The sequence below is a fragment of the Indicator indicator genome, chromosome 19 (genome assembly GCF_027791375.1).
Source record: "Indicator indicator isolate 239-I01 chromosome 19, UM_Iind_1.1, whole genome shotgun sequence".
In the NCBI taxonomy this organism is placed as follows: Eukaryota; Metazoa; Chordata; class Aves; order Piciformes; family Indicatoridae; genus Indicator; species Indicator indicator.
The window spans coordinates 14790001-14812915 of NC_072028.1; the positions used below are offsets into that span (position 1 = coordinate 14790001).

Sequence of the window (22915 nt, forward strand, 5' to 3'; positions counted from 1 at the left end):
TTCAGAGGAACAGTTAGTCACTCCTCCTACCTACTTGCTGCATCAAAATGAGAAAATGTTCTTCTCCAACTTGAATAGATGTTTATTTCATTTAGAGAATCCAAAGATGCCTCCAGAGGAGCTACAAGGCCCAAATCATCGCTTTGCCTCTTACCATGATCTATTGTGAAAATTTCAAGTCCCAGAACACAAGTGGATAGAGAAGGAGGTAAATCACAAGGTGCTTCTTATTCTGACACATGGTAGGAGGAGCAAGAGAGAATACCCACTTGAGGACGGCAAGGGGGAATACAGGATAAGCAGGACAGTCAGCTTCCCCTTGACAAGCATTCTGGCTGCATGCCCCTCCAGGATCTCCAGACACATCAAAGACAAGAGGTGGTTACAGGCCACCAAGACTTTTCCACCCAGAAGACCACTGATGTTAAAGGAAGGGTTCCCTGCTTCCTGAAAAACCAAGCGTATCTTGCTAACACTGACCAGCAGCATTTACTATTCCCTGTAAAACCAGATAACTTATACATAGCTTTCCTATTCCGCAGGCTACACTGAAAATGTCAGGAAACAGGACAAGCTGGCTTATAAATAATTGCAAAGCCCCTCCTGAAAAAGGCTGAGAGGGAGGTGGGATGAAAGCTCCCAGCCTGGAAAGCTGGGACTGCTAAGGAGCATAACAGAGTAAGAGCAAGGACAGTCTATGATAGCCCAGCTCCATCTGCATGCAGAAATGAAAAAGCACTGAGGAAAATATCAGTGCAGGTTATGGCAGCCGTTCCCAGGTGCGGGGAAATCCTCGGGGGAAGAGCACCATCAACAGAAAATACAGCAGACCTTATAAGAGACAGCTGATGTGGCAGATCCTACAAAAGCTTGTCTGCAGTATCTGAACATCTTTTGTTCTCTAGCCCCATTCTTTCACCTGGCAGCAGACAGATGAAAAGACCTGAGAGATGTTCCTGTCATAGGAGACTTTTCCTCAAAAGGCTCCTAAAAGGAGGAGGGACCAGGATAATGTGGGGTCCACTACAGGGGATGTGTGGCAGAGGAAGCTTTACCCTTCTGATAATGACTCCCCTACATTTCTGGAAATTCTCCCTAACCCTATTCCCCTGCTACACACAGAGTGATAACAAAGCCAACATTGTCCATCAAGTCTCAATCTGAGTCATTTATTCTCAGGAGCTTTGTGTTCATTTTTTTTCAGCCTGGCATCCTAAGAAAACAAGGTTTCTGTGATCATATTGCCTGTCACATGTCTTAACTGTTTGTCCCTTCCTATTAACTTTTGAACCACACTGGGCTGAGGATAGAGAGCTCCAAAAGAAATTGAGTTTCTCTTACAGAAAATGAGTTTCTATAAGACTGGCAAAGCAACCTTTGATTGGGTAGGACAGAGACCCCAGTTCATGTCTCTGCTGAGAGAAAGGCTAAGAACAGCCAGCACTTATCCCTGTGCTTCTGGGCCTGTGCTAGGCAATCACCATGTGTGTGCCACCCATCTGACCAGCACAGCTCACGCTGCTACTTGTCCTGATTGTAAGCAGAGGTGAGGAAAGGGAGTTGACAGAACACTGTAAGAAACAGGGCTGGGGGCAGGCTGAGCTGGAAATGCAACATCATATCAAGTCCAGCCTCATACATAAGAAAACTTGGGGGGTTTGTGCCAAATTGCTTGTAACATCATGACACATCATCAGGGACAAATGCCAATATTTCTTACGTGCTCACTGAATCCAGTATGTATCCACACATAAAACAGCAACCAGTTGGAGAGTTCATCCATTAGATTTATTGCTACAATTTTTCCCTTTTGCCTAAGTACCGCAAGCAATAGAAAAGTCACAATGAAATCACTTTATCTCCTAATGTCACCACTTTCTAGGTCTGCACAATTAATGCAGGGTTCTTGAAACAAGTAGAAAGTGTGTGATGAAGCAAACACAAGGGCTCTGGAAAAAAGGCTCCTGTAAGACCACAAGGCTTGGCTCTCAAGTTTGTGACATCGGTAAAAGGCAGCTCTCCATCCCAAGTGTGCTCTGCGGAGGTGTATTCCCACATTCACTGACCAAACTATTGATTTTTATGGAAAAGTGAAGGAACAACAAAAATGTCCTTCTTTCCTGTAGCACCACATGATAAATTTCATTTGCCCCATTGTAACTGCTTCTAGTGACAGTGCAGTGTTTGTCTGAAATTTTAACAGATGTTTCTCAGTACTCTTGACCACTTCTCTCTCCTGAGGATTTCTGCAGTGGGATAGTTCTAGATAGCAATACAAACAAAGCTTGTAAGAGGCTCTTGGGGATAAATCTGTAGACAGTGCATCTAGGATGGGTGTGGACATGGGTCCAAGCCTTATGAAACTTTGCAAATATCCTCTATAGACTAGCAAGCTGGACTGACCCTGCCTGCAGATGTTTTTGAGTTTACCAGCCCCACGGTGAAAAGGAAGACAGCTTACAGATAACTGCAACACTCTTGAAACAGCCCAAGTGTGGGATTTAAACCAAAAGTTATAAAAGCAGAGATATACTGGAGCAGAACAGAATAATGCAAAGGATGATGTGTGATGGTGTAACTCCATTTCAATTCAAAATACCAAAGATGCTGCGAAGGGGATCAGTCTGGGCTGAGGCAGAATTTCCCAGATGTCAGGTTACCCTTGGGAATGAGCACACTGGATTCACTTGACAGGTGTGAAGGTACTCATGCAGTCAGAACACAAATTGCTTTAAAAAAATAAAATCTCTGCTTTCATTTTGAAAGAAAATGAGTATCTGGCGCTAATGCCTGGCAAGGAGGCAGTGACATCTGCCTGAGTTTGTACACGGCCTGAGACAATCAGCTAAAACATGCTTATGGCTGCTAGTTTACATTATCAAAATGTAACCGTAGCCATTTAATACCAAAATGAAATCTATTAAAGCTATTGTTAGCAGCTGAAACTGTTTTTTTCAAAAGGTCAGTCTACTAGCTGGAGAGTGAAAACAAGCAAGGCGGCTGTGCCAGCCCTTAGGATGTGGCTACATTATGCAGGCTGATTTTGCATTCCCTTAAATGTCGGGCAAGAAGCAGCAGTGAGGTCTTGGCAGAGCCCAACTGCCCTGGCAGCTGTGGGGGAGGCAGTGGGTGGCTCCACTCCTGCAGGTGGGTGCCGTGGGGTGAGCCCCCACACATGCCCTCATCACAGCATGCTGCACCTACTCCTTGCCAGAGCAGAGAAAGGGATGGCTGTAGAGGACACCACTTTTTTCAAACTCATTCAGCTTTGTGGCGGTTGTGTCATTCACAACAATACCACAGCCCTCCCCCACCCCCACCAAAAACCCATAAACAACCCCACTTGAGAACCACTTCCCCACAAATAGCATTGCATAGCTCCAAACACCCCCACTGTCGGCATAGATCGAGCATTTGCTGACATCTTCTGTATTAGCATTTCTGTTAACCCTTTTGTAAGATCATTTAACTCGGTTTCAGAATCCCTCGTTCTGAAAAACGCTTGTTAAATATTGGCTGTGACTGCTACACAAAGTGATAGCTTGGTAGTTGTAACCCACAAGATATATTTAGCTTCACAAATTCATCATCAATGGATTTTGAAAGCATTGTAGCCAACAGACTGGAAACCACATGAAATACAAACAGAACTTTTAATGTGCAAAGAGACTAAACAAAAAGATCCTTGACCTTCTTGCTTTCCCTTGCATACCATTATCCCCAGCGAGACAGCAAATGGAATGACGTGGAGAGCAACAACTACTATCAAGCAACTTTAGAAGCCAATTTCTACAGTAGTTAAGCAGTTAATGGTGTTAATCAGAATGATAACTTATTAAATTCTACATTTATGCAAATAGCATTTTGGCATATCACATGGAGACCTGAGTAGCAAAGCTTGCCAGGAACATGTCCCAACATAGAATCGTTGAATTATTTGGGTTGGAAGGGACCTCAAAGATCATTTAGTTCCAGCCCCTTTTACATTTGCTGTGTTCTTTTTTTTTAAGAGCATGTAAAATAGCATCCAGAGTGGTTGGTGCATCAGACAAATCACACTTAAATAAAAAAGCTGCAGTCACGATCTGATCTCCATCATCACAGATAGATTAATGAACAAATTGTTTAATTCTTAACCTTTAAGAAGCTGAGATTAATTCCTACAGCTAAATCCAATCTCTGTCTTTATAAAAAGAAGCTGACATTTCGTATAGACCTTCCTAAAGCAGGCAACATTTACTGAACAAAGAAAATAGCAGACATCTCTAACCTTCTTCATGATACAGCAGCTATGGTATCTATAGCACAAAAATATCAAGCAACAGAGCAGTTTATGACTATGACATGAAAGGATGATATCTGTGTATGATGATATGATTCAGGAACACTGCGGTTTAGAGCAGGCAGAACTTAACAGCAATCTTAGCTTTGTAAATCCTATGTAGAAAACAGTGAGTTTTCTAAAACAAAAAAGTATCTGTCAACTTTTTAGCTCCAGGTTGCATTTAAATTCAGTGAGGATGGAAGAAGCAGGGGACTGGTGAACATCTATGAACTGCACTTTTAATTGCTTTCAAGAAGTAAAAAAGAATATTGAGCATGCACGTAGTTCTCCCCTTTGATGGTCCTGGTTTCTAATACAATTAAATTCTGTACAGAATTACCCATTCATTTATCTCATTCTCTGTCTTCAGGAAAATGAGGTGGGAACCACTTTCTGCAAGATGTTGTGTAAAATGAGTTGTTCACCAGTTGAAATTGTACCTCTGTTTTGAAAATCAATAATATTGTTTATACAGAAGCCTTAACGGTTGATGTATTGATGTATATTTAAATATACGTGTATCTGGGCACCTTGTCTTTGTTTGTGCACAGCCTGCAATGCAGAATGTTAAAATATCTCTGGAAAAATAATTGGCCTTTTTTCTCCCCTTTGGGTGCAAATTTCTGTTTTTAAATGAATGCACAGGTTTCCTGTTGCTGCTTTCATTTTAAAATATCAACTAATTCTAGGTTTAATGAAAACAGAGTTTTATATCACAAACACCTTTTTTTCTTAACAACATGTATATTCTTTACCATAATATGATTATTGGCTATTAAAAGAAGAACTTTTTTTTTCTTTAGTGTAATAAAATAATTCAAAGTTTTACAGCAATTTGCTTTATGGAGTCAACTTATGAAAGCATCGAAGCCTTTCCAGAGAAAACAGGATTCTCCCCACCTCCCTCTGGCTTTTCTCCCTACTGAATGCCATGGCCTTCACTCAACCAAAGGAAATGAAAGACAGACTGAGACAACAGCATCACGTGGGTGAAGGTCAGATTGATTTTCAGCTGTGTGGTGCTGTTTTATCACCCTCAGGACAAAAGTTAAGCCCTTCATTTTCTCATGTCTGCTTTAACAGACCAACTTATTTTTTCCTGAAATTTTGGTTGGGCTTCATGCCACCACAATTATCAAGGATAGCCTAATTTAAAACATTTGTGGAGATGATCTTCCTCAGAATAAAATCCAGAGCAGCCCACACACCACAACGTTTCTATCCATAAGTTTCCTCTATTCCCTTTGTACAAATAGTAGCTCCTTGAAACTACTGAGGTTTCTGCAGTGACATTTGCTGACAGCAAAAGAAGAGCGGGATGCAGCTGCCAGCTGTTCACCAACGATCCTGGGCACAAGGAGAGGAGCATTTGCTATCTCAAAAGGGGCAAGTTCACAAACTATTTTTCTCCCCATCCTCCTTCTCTCCTTCCTTCTCCCCCCTGCTTGGAGAGGCCAAGCTTTAGGAGAGCCGAGCCTCCCACTTGTCACTCAGTGATCCAGACATGCACGGCCAATTACTGTGGCAGCCGCTGGAAAAGCAGACAGTTTTGCTAACTCAGGTTGCACTTTTCCCAACTTCAGTGCCACTCACAAAATCTCTCCCCCACAACTTGCTGTAAGCACTGGCTCTCCTCGTTTCTCTTTTAATTAAGACTGAAGCTCACCCAAATTAATGATGTCATTTTCAATACAGCCAGTTTTAGCTAGTTGGGTCTTCAAAACTGAACTGATTACCAAAAAACGAAGCATTTTGTACATCATAGATATGTATGTGTATACCCAGTTAAGGAGAGAAATAGTATCCTTCCTCCTGCTGTTTGTATTTTCAGAGCTTGAACTGGCAGCCAGAAAACTCAATGTTCTCTCATTTAAGCTATGAGACAAGAAAATGCTACTCACTTTCATTTTCTTTTGCTTTAAATTTTGGATTAAATTTGCCTTATTTGCGTGAGGAATGCAACAGCGTTGTGACTGGCTCCTAAACATGACAGTTGATCCTTCATAAAATGTAAGGAATATTATCTGCTTTATTTATATATGCCAGAGGCTCTGGTTGAAATCAAACCCGGCTAGACTGGATACCATTAAAACACCTAATGGAATACAATTCCTACATGAAATAGCTCTTGTAAAACAAACCATGTTAAGTGTCTGTAAGAGAGGAAGGAGTAGAGAAGGGCTGTAAGGTGAGATCGAGCAGCTATCCAGGTAGGATCTGGATGCAGTCTGAATGCAAACTAAATAATTTGATAGTTTTTGTGAACAAAAATTTGAACAGCACGTCTTTAGCTCATCTAAACCTATCTGAGACTGCCTCCAAGACAGCACATGAAGTAGTCCGATTTCTCACAGCACCTCAAGTTGATCTGCAGATGCTGGTCCCCATGGGACAGTTCAAGGAAGGCTCTGCATGTGTATGGAGCCCCAAGGAAACGTAGGCTCTGTGACAATGGGCAAAGGAGCAACTGCAGCCAAGAATAAAAGAGAAAACAGCAACCGGGTAAGGTGTAGCTCAAACATGGAGTGACTCAGCTACATGCAGGGCCAGAAAAGGGCAAATTCCAACACAGTGTCAGGGAGAAGGCTGCCGTGAACAAGACTCGAAATGGTGGCAGTCCAGAAAGGAGCAAGCAAGGAAACAGCCTTTGAAGAGAGAGCTCACAGGGACACCACCACAGGCAATGGGGAGAGGGAAGGGAAGACAGCAGTTACCCTGAGGAGACAACCAGAAGAACTCACAAAAGGAAAATCTCATATGATGCAGAGATAGACCACAAGCTGAGTATTATCATAAATGTTAAAAAACTGTCCTAGAGGCATGTTGAATTTTTGGCTAGTTTTGGCTTGGTGAGTTCCTATGGTTTATTGATGCAGATTGATCAATGTAATTCAAATCTGCTTGGACTATTCCTGGAGTCCAATAAATCAGCTACATTCAATTTTGCTCAGAGAAAATGAATGTATGTAAGTGTGTATGTTTATATTTCTGTAGAGTGTGAGGTCATAAAGGGAATTTATTCTACTTCTACCTTTCCAAATTTTCTAATGAGTAATTAGTAGATGTAGATTTCTAACCATTTAATACAACTTATATCAAATCTCATTTATTTTAAGAGATATCATTAAGGACAAAGTCTGCACAAGTGAACTGAGTTCACCATAGAGGAAATGACTGGGAATTATGTTCAAAAATCCATTCAAATGTTTAATGTAACAGATTCCCTGGAGAAGAGAAAAGCAATGGGCTTCTTCAGCCTTTCCTTATGTCCTCCTCAGCAAGGCTAACAGTAATTGAGTACCAAAATGAGGAGGAGCCAAAAAGTCTTTCACCGTTATGCTGAGGAACATTTTCAAGGAAGCCTGAAGAAGAGGTGGACCCAGACACCAAAAAAATTGTGCCTTCAAGGGGAAGCTCACCCCCACAGTTACAGGTGTCATCAGCAACAGAACCCATCTGGATTAAAGAGCTTGGCTCTTCCACCAGTTTCATGCACACCATTAGGCAAATTGGTAAAGCCACAGTTACAGTCATTTTCATCCAAAATAACTCAGGATGTTAAGGGTTCCCCCTAGGATTCTCCCCTAAACCTTGACCTCTCATCCCCCTCATGTTGACATAAGGCTGTGCAGCTCCACAGGACACCAGATCCAGGAGTTGTGCAGGCTAAAAATTAATGCTTTTAATTGTCAATTCATAGACAACACAAACCTTGTAGGTTTGGCAGGAGATGGAAGGAAGGAATACCTTTTCAAATAACAGTCAAAACTTAAGCCAGATTAGTGTGATGACTTCTTAACTTCATGACAACAAAAATAAGAATAATGCTTCCTTGTGTCAAAAAAAGGAGTTACTAGTCTAAATGTTTAGAGATGACAAAGTGCTCAAATGCCCTAAGAAGCATTTAAAATTAACAGACCAAGTGCCTTGAAAATCCCAAATGAATTCTTTCATAAGACAATGAAAGCTGGTTGCAATAAGCAAGTTCTGAATAACATTACTTATATTTAATATACATTATTTAACTTAAATTTATACTGAATGTATTTACAACAATTTTGAATTGAATATGAAATTATGAAGTCTATTTTTTAATTCATCTAACTATTAAGGACACTTCCTAAAACTGCTTACAGGAAACAGCATTCAAAAGGTACATATTAATCACCAATGCTTTGAAGAAAGTCAGAAGCTGCTTATACCTCTGGTGGAGGTCTTCTGATGTGCAAATCCAACTTGGAGAGCAACAGCCTCTCCAGCAGGTGCAGGGGAAAATGTTCCCTTTATTCAATCTATTTGAGTGGTTCAGTCCAATAACAAGTTTGTTCAGAACAGAGAAACTATTTGGCAGGTGATTACTAATTTGCTACTCGCCAGCCCATAGTAAAGAAAGCCGTGAGAACACAGGCACCCAGTTGAGGCTCTCCACAGGAGGCCACATACCTTGGTGGATCTATCCTGCCCAGAAGGGACTGCTGTGCTGCATGGGTGCAGGCTGGTACAGAGGACACCACACAGCCCTCCCTTGAGTTGGCACGTGAGGCAGGCTGAGCCCTGGGCTCCCGGATCCAGAGGCCATGCAGAGATGCTCCAGCGAGCGCTCCCAAAGCCAGCCAGCTGAAGAGGACCAACCCATGCTGGCACGTTTCCCTCAAGCCAGCCGGCACCAGGGGGTGGCGGCTGCTTTCTGGCTTCCCCAAGCCTGGAGCACAGTTAATAACATGCCAGCTGTATCTGCAGACAAGCCAAGTTTAATGAGGCTACAACAAAAGCATTCAAATATGCACTACAGAACTTCTGTGGGGAATTTTTTCTAGAGCTTGCTTTAAAAAAATGAAGGATAGGAATTCTTGACAATGTTCATACACACATTTTTTTTAATTATTTTTTAAACCCATTTATATTCTACAAATTCAAAGTAATCAACATTAGAAAGACTTTTTTAATCCCACCACTTCCAACAGCAAAACTATGTTGTGTGAGGAGTGCTTGAAATGCACTGCTGGTTGCTTTTTTCTTAATAAACATTGAAGTCTTAATTGTTTTTCCTCTACATGGCCAGACACCATCTTTCTGTCTGCCAGGTTTTCACACCAGGACAAGCACTATCCCTTGCCTTCTGCGAGGAAACCAGGACAGATACGCAAGTGCGAGATCTAGCACTAGTGGTGATGGGAGCACCTTACTCACTCACTGTCCTATAAGCCATGCTTTGCCACATGCCTCAGTCTCTTACCCTCTGTCAGGATACAAGAGGTATCAATAAGAGGATTGCAAATATGAATATGGAGACAGCAGAGGGAGCAGCAAAGGAAGTCTGCTCAGGCATGAGTAGGTGGAGAAGGTGCAAAAGGCGCAATCACTGTATCCTCCACCAGAAGACCCAGAAAGTATCAGGTGACAAAGCTGAAGTGAACAAAGGGGTATAATTTTCCCCAATATGTAATTGAACTCTGGATCCCCACCATGGGAAATGCTAAATGCATGTTTTGCTTCACCAAGAAAGAGAATATTCTGTGGAAACACAACGATGGGACCATCAGGCTGGCTCAGTATAGCGATCGTTGTATGAAGACTATTTATCCAATAGTCTGCTAAAGAATAGGGAAAGAAATCAGAAAAATCAATGCACCTGCTATTCTGCACTCTGAAGATCTTGACTGCTCTGAACCTGCCACAACAGTTGACACAGCCAACACAGTTTTGTGCCTCAATAAAGGATACAAAGGCAATGTGTGCCCTTCAGCAGCACCCCAGCCACAAACAATCTACACTCTTGTCCGTCTGAGACAGGACAACCTCTACTAAGCTCTCTAAGGCATTATTAAAAGGCCACTCTATAACAAGCACACATCTGTTGTACTCTCCAGGCTATCCTCGCTGCATTTCTGAACTGAGTTTCACATACTGGGTTTTGTCTACAACTCCCTGAATGCTGGGACCAGCTTAGGGCAGCAGTGATCCTCCAGCTGCTCTTGCAGCACCCAGCAAGCTCCAGCCCTGGAAGGAGCCTTTCCACTGCAACCCCTCCCTCCTCGTTTTCAGAAAAAAATTATTATTATCTCAGATTTCTATAATGCTGAGAAACAAACCTGCCCTACACAAACCCACACAATATTCCCTATGTTGTAACATGGTGATGGATCATTCTTTGCAAACAAAAATCAGAAGTGGGGGGAAGAAGGGGAAGTGGGTCTCAGACACCCCCAGCGCCCCAGAAGGGCTGTGTGAGACCTGGGGTGGTGCAGAGGATACCCCTGTCCCTGAGGTGGGACAGGTTCCAGTTCCTAAATGCAAGTCCTGCCGCACACAGGAGCTCTCATGACCAGCACTCAGCAGCTGGCCCTTGCTTCACAGCATTTGGGGTGGCGTGCTTCAGTCTTTGCTCACCTCCCCATTTCTGACACAGCAACAGACCAGGAGGTGAGAGTGGCTTTTCAGACAGCCAAGTGCCAAACTGTTCGAGACTTCAAAAGGATATGTGCTTTCATTAAGAGGCCTCTTTTAAAACATGCACCCACTTTCTCTTCTATCCATTTTCATGTATACCTGTGCTTACTTTGCAGACTACTTTTTGAACTAGATAAAAGTAGATAAAAGAACTCAATTAAAGTAGCAAGAATTAAACAGTCCCTTGCCAATACGAACACGCTAACTTGTCATCCTTAGCTCCTCACTGGGCCATATGTTTAAAAATGACAGGCAAAATGTTCTTCCTGTGTGAAAAACATATGCTGCTTGAGGAAAGACATCATCATTGCTAAGAAATATTTGTGCAGCCTAAGAATGCACAGCCAGGTCATACACAATGACTGCTGGCTATGTGGAGGCAGAGAAAGGGGTAGAGACAGCTCTTCACCTCCCCTCCTATGAGGGGTTTTGGTTATAGGCAACCAAAGCGCCCACAGCTGTGCTGGCAGTGCTCCTATCTCCACACACAGTGCCTGGTGCTGCCTCCCTTGCCACCATCCCAGAGGGACCTGGCACAAAGGTGGCAGTGGCGATTTGCAGGGGGTGGTCCCTGGCACACTGGCACACTCTTATCGGCCAGCACACTGCTTGGTTCCTTGCGTCCAGCTGGGGATCTGCTGCAGGCTCACTGCTGTGCCCCCACTGAGGGAGACCCTCCATGAGGCCACAAAGCAAATCCCGAGCTGGGTGTTTATGGCGAGCAGGCATTGTTTTAAATTCACGTCCCCACCCCCCCAAATCCTTGCAGGCACCGGCACGCCTGCAACATCCAAGAGACAGCCCGAGAAACAATTGCTGGGCTGGGCCCTGCTAATGCCTTGCCACACGGAGGGGCTGAGCGCAGGACCGTGTGCCCCAGCCAGAGCAGAGCAGCCCTGGGGTCTCACCTACCTGCGCCTGCCGGGCGACCCGCTGATCTGCCGGATAAGCAGCACTGTCAGGGAGCATAACACTTTGCACAGCTTTCACAGACGTATGCAATACATGAAGCGCTGCACTAAAAGCACCTTCGTGGGCAGCCCCCACTTATGCCAAGCACCCCACGTGGAGCAGAGCCAGCACTGGCAGCTCAGGAAACGCATTGCATGGGATGCTCTGAGAAACCACTGGATGGGCAAGGTTACCCTTAAACCTTATTTGTCATTAAATCTGCAACTGTGTCTGACTTCAGATCCAAACTGACATATGAGCACCTGTGTAAAAAGCCAGGCAGCACAGCACCTTATCAGCACACTAGTTTTCTGCTATCTGTAGGCAGAAGTCCTGGAATGAGCCTCCTCACAGGCTGGCTGGGAACCTCCAGGCAACTCAAACATCACCTGTATGGTGACAGAGGTCAGGGGAGTTGGACCTCATTCCATCCAGCCATGTGTACCCCTGCAATAATCTGGGGTTTCAGAGCACTCAGCACTGACAGGCACAAATATTGACTACATGGAAACATATGAAGCACCTGGGCACCATGGCCTAGGTGGCTGCCTAAGCCCTTGGGAGCCCTGCTGCCCCTGCACCTCCAGTGGGGACACCTGGGATAAACTAAGGACAGAGTCTGTGCTTGGAGCCCACCAAGTGATTGACAATAAAAACGCTGCCCTGGTGCCCATTTTCAGATGTAGACAGTGAGAACAGAAGACTCCAGGGAAAATCCATGTTTTTACAGTTTGTGATATTACTGAGCTTTTCTGGTGCCAATTTTAAAACACTGCTACGACCTCTGGAAAGAAGGAAAACTGCATTTCAGCATGACAATGTAGAAAAGAACAAAAAAAGGAAACGTTTGGGGTTTTTTTAGCTTGAAATACTAGTCAGGTTAAAAGAAAGGAGCAGAATTCTGGCAAGGACAAGAGCACTCAGGCTGAGCCACAACACAGTAATTAGGGCCAGTAGGTCATTAGAGAGACAGCTGTATAAACTAGGTGTATAATTAAGTTTCCACACTGCTTTTTCATAACTGTATTTCAGTTTCTTTTGTGGAGGACAATAAGTAATTCATAAATTTAAAGGTGCAACAACAGCAGCAGCAAAAAGAGAAGATCTCTGACTTGCCAGTCAGGTGCAGGCAAAGATTACAATTTGGGGGAGGGCTAATTTTGGAAATACATGTAAGAAGGCCCTTGGTGTCAGCAGGAAGCACAAAGCGCCATCTGACAAAACATTCACGAGATGTTGTCACTTTTTGACAAGCTGCCGTATATGGTTTTCTGGGTAAGCATCCTGCATATACGGTTTCATGGCAAATTATAATTCTTGTAGCAGGTGAAATACAAGAAAATGCAAAATTATACACTAGCATGAAACAGTTACAATACCTCATTTCAAATGTAAGCCTAGTGTACAAGTTAAGGGCATTTAAAAGGAGCAACTGCAAGACTTTAATTATAAACTAGTTCCTACCGTACAGTAGTTTAGAAAAATCAGCTGCTTCCAAGCTGGCAATATCCATATATAGCTCTGCTGCTGTTTGAAACAGACAACCTGTAAAGTTATCAACAACAGAAGAGGACCTCATGAAATGCTCAGAGACCCCACCGAAACCTACTTCTGTCCACTTCATTGATGCACTAATTTGCTTTAAAACATTCTACATTCACTTGAGGAACCAAAGGAAAAAAGCTCACATTAGGCTATTCTGACCCATGAGGGTAAAGGGGTGACATGGGTGGAGGAAGCGAAAATAACACAACAAAAACCTGGAGTTAGACCCAGGATATCACAAGTGGATTAAAATACACAAGCAAAATGGCAAATCTCATGGCTTTTCAGCCACCTTTCATCAGACAACAAACAACTCAGCAGCGGCCACCAGACAACGATATATCACAGAACAGTTGCTTGATGTATGCAGCCTCTGGTGCCGGCCAGAGGACACAGTAATTTGTAAATCCATGTGCAATTCTTTACTCTTGTCAACTAATGCTGTAAGATACCCACCTACCCACACCTACCCGTTAACAGCAATGTGCAGAAAAAATGTATAAAAAAGACTGCACGTGATGCTGACAGCAATGACTGTCTTCTCTAGTTAGGGGGCTGTGGGATACTAGTGAGCTTTAAATTAATTTTAAAAGCTTAACACATCCAGTGTATACGCTACACTAACTGTTTTTATTTGCTCTCAGAGTATTTTTCAAGATGCTCACTGGTTGTTTAAGGTACTATTTCCAGGACTGCTGCAGGAGAGCTCATCTATGGGGGCAAGCTGGGAGACAAGGGAAGACATGAGTCAGTAAGGAAATGCGATGTTCTTTCAATACAAGCTGCCCCCATTTAGACCCTTTTCAGATCCCCATAGACACTGGAAACCTACAACCTGCAATCACAGACATCAGTCATGAGCAAAAGGTATAAAAGGCACCTAATTCTGTCAGAAGGAGAACATCTCTACTACACTGACATCAAAAGAAATGCCATGCACTTATGCTACCAGAGATGTCTAGATTTCAGTGGTATTTTGTCCTCAAAGAAACAAGTCTGCAAAACATGGAAAAGCAAGGAGGGAAATGGCTGTTTTGTTACCTCCTTACAGGTCAAAGCAGCTGTGTTCAAACTGTATTATAACTTCAGCGCACTGTAATGAATTTCTAAGGGATTCCAGTGAAATAGATGGTTTATCCTATTCTTTGGAGTGATCTCTCACAGTCCTGTAACACTCCTGAGCTACAATACCTTCCTAACTTCAGTATCCCAAAGGAAGTCATTAGTTATGTTGTATTATCAGCCTGGTGATATTATCACTACAAATACTACCTGTATTGATCTGGAGCCATGTAGACACAACTGAAAACCCTGCTTCAGATCAAAACATGAAAACCTAGCTTGCCAAGAGGTTCAGGCATTGCATTACAACCTCAGATGTGTCATGCAGGCATTATAGGCAAAAGGAGTGCAGCGTAGCTGAGGACACAGCAAACAGCTTATTTTGTGGGGTTAAATCTTTACATATACCACACTTCGTAGCACAGTCTTAGATGTTCACCCAAGTGGTGCAAGTATTTTCAGATGAATTTTCAACAAAAATTCTCATAGCTACTGAACAAACTGGTGAATCTAAAAGGTGGTGGGGTTTTTCTCCTCAAGGTAAGCTATGTGAATATCAAGCAATATTCCAGCTTGTCTTCATGGAAACATTCTCATTCCAGAATATGAGACTGCAATCTTCCTATTTACTTTCAATCATTTCAGGACACTAGGTTAAACTAAATAGAAAGCAGACACTCATGTTCTGGAGCAAGGATTTCCTCACATGGAAATAATTAACACCTATTTCATGTCTATGCAGATAGTTACATGGTGCCTTCTTATGACAAAATGTCTTTACAAATCATCAGCACATGTGAATACAGTAAAAGAAGATGAAATTATGCTACCTGCAAATAAAAATTAGCAATGGAAACATTAACAAACTATTTTTGTAAGTCTCAAAAACATAATTTTTCCTAGTCTCACTAACAGAATATTATGTTGAGGGTAAATAAAAACTGAGGTGTGAAAACACTGACTACTGATACAAATAGAACCTCTAGGTTGCTACATATTAATGTATATTTGCCTCAGAAAAAAAAGTTGCTCCTTTTCGTAGCACTGTTGGTCACCAGTCATAACCTTACGTTTCTCCTCTGGAGTTCTTGTCTGCAGCATCTGCTCCCCTCTGCCTTCTCCACTCTTCCAGTTGTGCCATTACAGATGTTTGGGGGACCACAAGCGAACCACACACCAGCAGACACCTGGGCTAAAAAGAGCCTTTCTTTTGGTGAGGCTCATTCCCAGCACCACAAGCAGCTGTACCAGCACAACAGAGACAGGGCAATGACAAGGCAGCGGCCATCCGGGGACAGCTGCTGGAGACAGCCTGTGGCTGCATGGCCACCCAGCTGCCCTGGCAGGATTCTCCCTGTCCCACTCCCCATGTGGGATGTCATTGGGAACAACTTGTCTCTGTGACTGCTCCTTTGGAAAGGATCAGTCTACCTATTTGCAGGCTGGGGAAAAGCCCCAGTGTTCCTGCATCCTTCCTCTCTACTCGCCAAAAATGAGAACAGGGTATCCTCTCTTCTGCAGACCAGAGTGAGATAAGTGCTCTTAGGGTGGAAGGGAGACTGAGCACACCTGATCCCTCCCTTTTCTTGCTGTACTCTCTTTCTTAGGTATTTTCTTGGCTGAGAATTGTTTTATTTATGCCCAAAAAGAAGAACAGAAAATACAGACTAATTAACAGACAAATTAAGTGGCCAGAGAGGAACATGCCCTCTAGGGAAAAAGGATGGGATACTGCTGCACCCGAGGAGAAGCTAACCCTCCTTGACCTCTGCCAGGCTCAGCACGTCTGTCTGTCAGAACTGCAACTGCTTAAAAATATTTTAGATGAGTGTGGAGGAAAGTGATGGCAGAGTATTCAAATCTTGGAGGGTAAAGGCTTAGAATCTCTGATTTAAATACATATGAACATATTATGCACTCCCCCTCCTGAGATTTTATTTAATCTTTGGTAAAATCTGCAAAGGTTTTTACTACCCCCTGTAAATCGGCTTAGTGTGCTCTGCAGAATACCTGCTGCTACTGTCAGCCACGCAAAGGCAGCCGTGTAAAAGCAAGGTATGTTGCAATTGTTCACACCAATGCTCTGAGCTTGTTCTGTCTTTACACAAAGTAAAATCAAGATCAGCATAGGCTGATGCTGTCCTCACTTCCATAGAATTCAAAAGGCAATGCAATAACCTAGGGAGAACAGTGTATTTTTAGGGTGGGATTACAAAACTCGCACTATGAATTTTAATCTCAGAAATTGTCATGTTCTTTCATGGGTTCAGAGGACTTTCTTCCTGGGAGTTTTATGCACTTCAGTCTTTTAACTTTTTTAATCTTCCTATATCTAGAAAGAGAGGGAAAAATACCCTGCCTGAAACTTTTAGCATTAAAAAAAAAACATAACATTTTTGTCTAACGTAATTACTGGCAGATTCCAATTGGAAAGCTGTTGCTTTTATTTTAATTTTATTAAAGGAGTGAACAAAAGCTACCCAAGGCACCACAATAAAATTACATTAACTGTAAAATTACATTATTAATTCTTTAATCTCACTTGAGGCCTCAAGCTGTTGCTATGTCCAATTACCCAGCTAACCACCTGTCAGAACTGTAAAGCTAGTTTAACATTACCTCCAGGACAGTTGTGTGCCCTGTGTTCAGTCAGGTCTGCCAGTGAATCGAAGTCCTGCTGACAGTTATCGCAGGTGTAAATTGACTCATCCTCCATGTCTTCATCTTCCTCATTTCTCTCTTCCTGGCTCGTCACACTGTTCCTCTCTTCCAGGGCCTGGCTGTCCTTTGCTTCGCTCTCCAGCTCTCCTCCCAGGCCACCTGCCAACAGCAAGAACATGCTCTAAGTTTGAGAGGTCTGAAAAATAAGAGCTTTAAGAAGGATGTTGCACTTATTAAGATACATTTAATTACAGCCACTTTCACATTATCCCGACACCTTTCATTATATTAATGTGGTTTTCATATCATGCCGTGCAACAATTCTCAACTGTATTCTCTGCTGCTTAGTGCGAATCCTGCAAACACTCTCTCCTAATCTTCTCTGGTGGGTGTATAGTGGGAGCCTCTAACTCTCTGTCATATAAAGTTGTTAGTGTTTTATCACTTAACCAGATTCTCAAAGCTTTAAAAATTGGCAAGATTAATTACAACCCACAAAGAAAAGGCATGTGCTGAATTTTAATTGTCAACGCTCTCCTCTCCCTCCTGCATCTACACCCCAATGTTAGTAACAAGGAAAAAAAGATTACCTAGTTGAAGACCCCCAAAGCACACTTTTAATTTTTTTCACACCTATGCCCTAGGATGTGAGAGGTCCCACTGAACTGAGAGGCACTTTGTTGGGCAGATGAGCCTTTGGTCATGCTGACCTAGCCAAGAGCTGTCAGCATTGCCATTGCACGTGACCTTCAAGTCTCTTCCGTGCGTTTTATTCTCTGTGACTGAAACATGGGCTAGCACAAACAGCCTTCCCAAAGAACCCATGAGTTTTCATGTGCATTAGTGCACAGGAAGCCTGAGCATTCCAGCAGCTCCCAAAACACCCCATTGCAGGGGGATCCTGCACCCTGGGGTCATGCAGGAGTTAGCTCCACACATGGAGTAGCTGGCTCTCCACTGGCAGTGGGGTGGGAGGAAGGAGCAGCTAGCCACAGTCAGTTCCTCCAGTGTGCACTTAGTTGCCTGTCATGAAGATTGGGCTTGCAGTCACGTCTTTGTAAGTCCTTGTGACTCCAGGACACCCCTGAACACTGAACGCCCAGGCACACCTGAAGCCAGTCATGCCCAATGGCTCCACACAGCACTGTGGTTAATCCTTACACAGCTCTCCAGAGAGGCAGCAGAGGTGAAAAAGTCCTTCTAAGTTCCTGTTGCCCTCTCAGCAGGGCAAGCACTCATTAGGCATGCTGGCCACTCTGACCAGGCTTTGGTGACCAGCTGAAAGAGAGATGCCTGTGCCTATCTGCAATTCAGATACACACATTAGTAGGGCTCTGCTACCACTATCCAGCCAGAGAACATTTTATACCATGTTCTGCACTGCACATGATAACATAAATCACCCAGTGTAAAACACTCTGCAGTTTTCCATGGAGCACTCGTAACATGACATACCTTTCAAATTGCAATGGAAATATTAAAAATCAATGCCTGCTGGTGGTGTATCACAGCACCCCTCTTAGCAATTAACTGATCTGCACATTTTCAGGTTCCTCTACTGTTAAATTATACATACTTTTCTACTACAAAATTTCCATTAAGGACTAGATATAATGCTGATCTTAACAAATCAGATATGCCACTTACACAGTGGTAATGAATTTAAGGATTTGGTTATAAAAAGTATCACTCACTAAGCACTCCATATTGTAAGTCATCATCTGTACTATGTTTATTCAATAAAATGCTGTTCACTGAACCTCATGCTTTATAGACTCTTCCTTAAATAAAAATGTGTTGTAATGAAAAAAACCCCACAGGATTCTGGTTCTTTTTATACTACTTCACCAAATAATAAGTCACATTCAAAGCTATGCTACCTTTGCTTTACTTCACACATCATTTAATGCACCTATTCAAATTATCACTTCCATTTTGTCCTGTTTACTTGGCACACTTTTACACAGTCCCTCATCCCAGAGTGCAATCACAAACATTTTAACTCATTCAAGTTTTTTAAAGCTTGTAATGTTCTGCAGACTTGATAGTTAATAAATCAGAATGTCAACTCTCTGGTTTTATATGACAGAAACCTATAAAAATAGTCCAAGTATATAAATCTAACCTAAAGAACTGCCACATGCTTCCGTGTTGCCTGCTGACAAAGGCCTCAGGGAAGCACTTCTGAACTAACTTGGCCACAACTGGAAGAAAAAAAAATTTAGGCAACTTTGGGGAACTTTAAGGGACCTTCACTAATATTTTTAGCAGATATTTTGTCTTCTGATGGTTAACCTAAAGGCCAGCTGATCTGGTGAATACACTGTGACAAATTCATCCTTGGTTTTACTCCAACACTTTGTGACTACACCAGGGATAAAGCTGTGCAACCGAGTCCAACAATAACAAATAATTTAGCACACTGCTTCAGGAAAAATAAATTGTACAACACGAGATAAGAAAATAGATTCCTTACTGCAAAGCAAAATTCCAGAAACATTTTTTAATTCCCTGTTGAATGGGAAATCTGATCTTCTAGGCAACTTTTCAGAAGCATCGTTGCTTGATGGAGTTGTATGTCAAACAACACAACAGTGAATCTTGCATGAATTATTTAGCAAATGCAACATTGCTTTACAACGAGGTCTTTTTTTTTTTCTTTTTCTGTTCTCAGTGAGTTGAAGGAATTGTACATGTCTGCCACACCTCAGTTTTACTGTCCTCTGAATAACGCAGTCTTCAGATTCCTCTGGTGAGCTGCACGCTTGGTGCTTGCCTTGTAGAAACTGAACACCGCCAAAAAAATCTGGGGTTATTTCTTAGGTTTTTTTGTTACTTTCTGTCTCTACTATTTTGACCACAAGCTGCCAGTGGAGAGCGGAGGGTGTGGACAGCCCTGGGGAAAAACTAGCTTCTTGCCCAGGAGAGCAAAACAGCCAACAAGCACCAGGGCGGTGATGGGAATGGGTGGTTCATCCAGCAAAGAAAAGCTTCAGACACAGTCCAGCTGCTCCCATGGTGAGCTCAGTTTCCCCAACAAGGACAGCAGGCCACAAGCATTCCTCAGGAACTCATTTCTAGGGAGTTTTGCCGTAAGAGTTCACAAATTTGACCTGCAATTTTCCTGCTGGCAAGAACTGGAGGAGTACCCCATCCCAGTGCATCCAGGCAGGACAGGTGCACAGAGGCACAAGGACACTGCCAGGAGCTGTCGGGTACCCACAGGAGGCCAAGTCACTGCTGGTTGGGCTGATTTGGGGGCTGGGTCCAAAGTGATCTGTGTGCTACCACACAAACCAGCTTCTCAGTGGTCAAAGGCACCTTCTGCTGTTTCCAAAGATCAGTGGCTACCTTGTAGCACCAAGCACAGATAGGTGTATTTACCGGCACAGCTTAGTTTCTAAAGTGGCCTTGGATTTCACTGAGCCTAACTCACTAGCAAGTGGTTTCTATGTAGATTGATAAAGAATAAAAACAATAATCACAGTTACCAACTTGCAAGGCATTTGTGCAGGTAGCACATCGTCGCAGGTGGCACAGCACCATGGGTACTTGTCTCACACTCACCACTGGGACATTTGAGCACAGCACAAGGGTGTGGGCTAATGCCAACAGAAGGTAGCTGCTGGCACCGTGTTATAGGATAAATGATTGGTAATTAATTCTAAAGAGAAGGAGAAAAATGCGCCTGCATTTCACGAGGTGTTATTAGTAATTTTGAAATGAACCTGCCATTTCTAATGATGGTTTTAACAATATTTTTTTATGAGTAAGAGAGGATACAATTTGAGAGATCACCTCTTTGAAAAATACACCTCACTCTACCCAAAATGTCAGGAAACAGGGTTGGGGGGCCTCTTGGTTTTCTTTTCTTTCCTTTTTTTTTCTTTTTTTTTTTTTTCCCTGTAGCACGAAGGATGGCCTGCAGGGCTTTACACAAGGAGAGTATTTTACCCTACGACCTAAACAATGTGGCCAACAGTCAAGAGTATGTTACCCTAATTGCACTAAAGTTAATATTATTAATGACTTGTTTTTTCTGTAAAAGCCAGCTTATGCTCTAGAAAGTTACTATTTCAATGGGCACATAGCAAGAACTGGGAGTGTTTCTGCCTGACCTGGGGGTCCAAGGAATGTGGTAAACTTGGCAAAGTTGAAAAAGTGAAATCCCAAAGGCCTGTCCTGAAAGTTGCAGTCAGGAGAAATGCCTTCTGAGTTGTGCTCAAAACAGCTCTGTTACAGGAACAACACACTCCTAAAGCCAAATACTTGGAAACAGACTATGTGTATACCATGTTCAACTCAGGCCCCACTGAAGTCAAGAGCAAATGCCTTCTTCCTTCAGTCAAACTGGTCTGTAGCTGTCAGGCTGGGGCTGTGCTTGGTGCTCGGCATGGCAGAGCTTCAGCCCTGGACCACAGTGCCAGCCCAGCCATGATGGCAGCAGCAAACTGCTTTGGGGACTTCAATTAGTGATACAAGACTGAAAACATAAGGAAGGCAGAGCCACACTGGAAAAGACACTGATGCCCACCTACAGTTCCCACCAAGACACATAAAAATGTGTGACACCATGCAGCTTGTGGGCCAGAGAAATTAAAAAGGAACAAACCTCTTAGCTTACCTTTTCAGGTATGGTATCAAATATCGGCAGTTTAAGCTTTTTATCTTATCAGAACAATACAGAACAGGCAAGCCTTTACCGTCTTTGTGCCAGCAAATTTTCAGGGGCTTTTCTTTAATTTTTGTTTGCTGTGTTTTGTTTGGTTTGGGGGTTGGTTTTGGGTTTTTGTTGTGTGGGGTTTGTTTTTTTTTTTTTTTTTTTTGGTTGGTTGGTTTTTTGGTGTTTTTTTTTTTCGTTCGTTGGTTGGTTGTTTTTTTGTGGGGTTTTTTGTGGGTTTTGGTGGGGGGGCTGAGATTTACTTTAAATCTAGGATTGTTCATTGGAACATAGCATTTAGCAGAAGCTCATGTCTGGCTTTCAATATGTTATGGAATAAATGTTATGGAGCTTCTACCAAGATTTGTTTCTTTACAGTAGGCATACACTGATTTAGAGCCAGACAGCACTACCTATCACATCAACTTTGCCATGAAGAGCTACAGCTGCTGTCTACAGATTGACCAAAGCTATGCTTTGCAGGTCACTATGTAAACATATACACACAATGGCACACACACTGCTGAGGTCTGAGACCCAAGCAGCAAAAGATAAAATGAAGAGCAGGAAAGAAGCATCTTTTCATTCCTCTGCCTTGGTTCAAAGTACAAACAAAAGTCTCACAAAGGGCTACAGTAACTCTGAGAAATTTCCCAGAAATGCAGAACAAATTATAACAGTATATGACACTGAAGAAATAAAAGCTAAATGCTGGAGAACAATGGGTGCTGGCAAACAACTGCCACATCTAGGGACTCAGTGGGGCACTGAGGTGCCCACTCAGGGATGCACCCACCCAGGGGTGCAACCTTCCTGTCTTGCAGCTGCAGGGATGTCACTCAGCTCCCTGGCAAGACAAAAGGAAAGGAAATTTCATCTATAATTAGGAAGTGAGAACAAAAGAAACAAATTACTTAAAGGAAAAGCCTAATCTAAACATTCGTCAGTACATGTTTTTCTCAGTGCCAAATCAGTGAGGGAAGTCTCTACTTTTATGTGGTTTGTTACATTTTTGTGTTGTCCCTAGCACTGCCATGCAGCAAGAGAGTCTAAAGTTCTGTCATTCATTGTCAGACAAGAATGAAGAGAGGCAAAAAAGCTGCTAGGGTTTCAGTAGTTAAAACACAAACCTCAGCTGAAATCTCCCAAACAATGAAAGTATTGGCTTTGCTGGGCACACACACACACACACACACACACACACACACCCGTGGCTCTTCAACATTTCAAAAAACGCCTTTTTTTAAACACTTGCATCTTGA

At 42.8% G+C, this 22915-nt stretch overlaps 1 protein-coding gene across 1 annotated transcript in view; it reads right to left on the reverse strand.

The window, feature by feature from the left end:
• ZNF423 (zinc finger protein 423) overlaps positions 1-17063 on the reverse strand; it is a 161309-nt gene extending 144246 nt beyond the window's left edge. Inside the window, exons 1-2 of the mRNA XM_054389523.1 lie at positions 16952-17063; positions 13190-13270 (exon numbers count right to left, since the gene is read on the reverse strand). Of these exons, the coding sequence (XP_054245498.1) occupies positions 13190-13270; positions 16952-17048 (178 nt within the window). The 5' untranslated portion in view covers positions 17049-17063. The remainder of the gene's footprint in view (positions 1-13189; positions 13271-16951) is intronic.
• Between the last annotated feature and the right edge of the window lie 5852 nt (positions 17064-22915).